The sequence below is a fragment of the Rhea americana genome, unplaced genomic scaffold (assembly GCF_003343005.1).
Source record: "Rhea americana isolate MKP2758 unplaced genomic scaffold, rheAme1 scaffold_869, whole genome shotgun sequence".
Classification (NCBI taxonomy): Eukaryota; Metazoa; Chordata; class Aves; order Rheiformes; family Rheidae; genus Rhea; species Rhea americana.
The window spans coordinates 1-1,077 of record NW_028187054.1 but is presented as its reverse complement, the minus strand read 5'-3'; the positions used below and the strand labels follow the sequence as shown (position 1 = coordinate 1,077).

General features: G+C 73.0%; 1 protein-coding gene across 1 annotated transcript in view; it reads right to left on the bottom strand.

Moving 5' to 3' along the window:
• LOC146584999 (uncharacterized) overlaps positions 1–1,073 on the bottom strand; it is a gene marked incomplete at both ends in the record, with an annotated part of 16,679 nt that extends 15,606 nt beyond the window's left edge. Inside the window, one exon of the mRNA XM_085323736.1 lies at positions 174–1,073. Within this exon, the coding sequence (XP_085179862.1) occupies positions 174–1,073 (900 nt within the window). The remainder of the gene's footprint in view (positions 1–173) is intronic.
• Positions 1,074–1,077: the final 4 nt, after the last annotated feature.

Below are 1,077 nucleotides of genomic sequence, written 5' to 3'. Positions count from 1 at the left end.
GCTCCCAGCCCGGAGAGCGCGGCGACCCCGGAGCCGCCGGCTCCCAGCCCGGAGAGCGCGGCGACCCCGGAGCAGCCGGCTCCCAGCCCGGAGAGCGCGGCGACCCTGCTCCGGCCCTGCGGGCTTCCCTCTGCCGGGCTCGGTTAATAGGGCGCGAGCTCATCCGGCGGCTCCTCCAGCGGCTTCTCCTCGGTGTGGCTCCGGAGGTGGCGGTAGAGGTGGGAGCTGACGCTGAAGCGGCGGCCGCACTGCGGGCAGGGGAAGGGCTTCTCGCCCGTGTGCGTGCGCCGGTGCTTGGCCAGAGCGGAGCCGTCGGCGAACGCCTTGCCGCAGTCGGGGCAGGCGTGCCGGGGGCYGTCGCCGGCGTGGGCGCGCTGGTGCTTGTGGAAATGCAGGGTGCTGTTGAAGCTCTTGCCGCAGTCGGCGCACACGTGGGGCTGCCCGCCGGCGTGGGTGCGCTGGTGCCGGTAGAGGTGGGAGGTCCGGCCGAAGCGCTTGCCGCAGTCCCCGCACTGGTAGGGCCGCTCGCCGGTGTGGATGCGCTGGTGGCGCTCCCAGTGGGAGCTCCAGGAGAAGCTCTTGCCGCAGTCGCCGCAGCGGTAGGGCTTCTCGCCGCCCTGGCCGCCGTGCAGGTTGCGCCGGTGCCGGGCGTACTGGGCCCGGGCGCCGAAGCTCTTGCCGCACTCCTCGCAGCGGAAGGGGCCGTCGCCCAGGTGCAGGCGCTGGTGCTTGACCAGGGCCGGCCCGTCGCTGAAGCCCTTCCCGCACAGGGTGCACTTGTAGGGCCGCTGGCCGGTGTGGGTGCGCTGGTGCCGGTCGAAGTGCAGGGTGCTGTTGAAGCTGCGGCCGCAGTAGGTGCAGATGTAGGAGCGCCCGCCGGCGTGGGTGCGCTGGTGCCGGTAGAGGTGGGAGCTGCGGCTGAAGCACTTGCCGCACTCGGGGCACTTGTAGGGCTTCTCGCCGGTGTGGATGCGCTGGTGCCGGTCGAAGTGGGAGCTCCAGGAGAAGCTCTTGCCGCAGTGGCCGCACTGGAAGGGCAGGCGGCCCGTGTGCAGCCGCTGGTGGGTCACCAGCTCC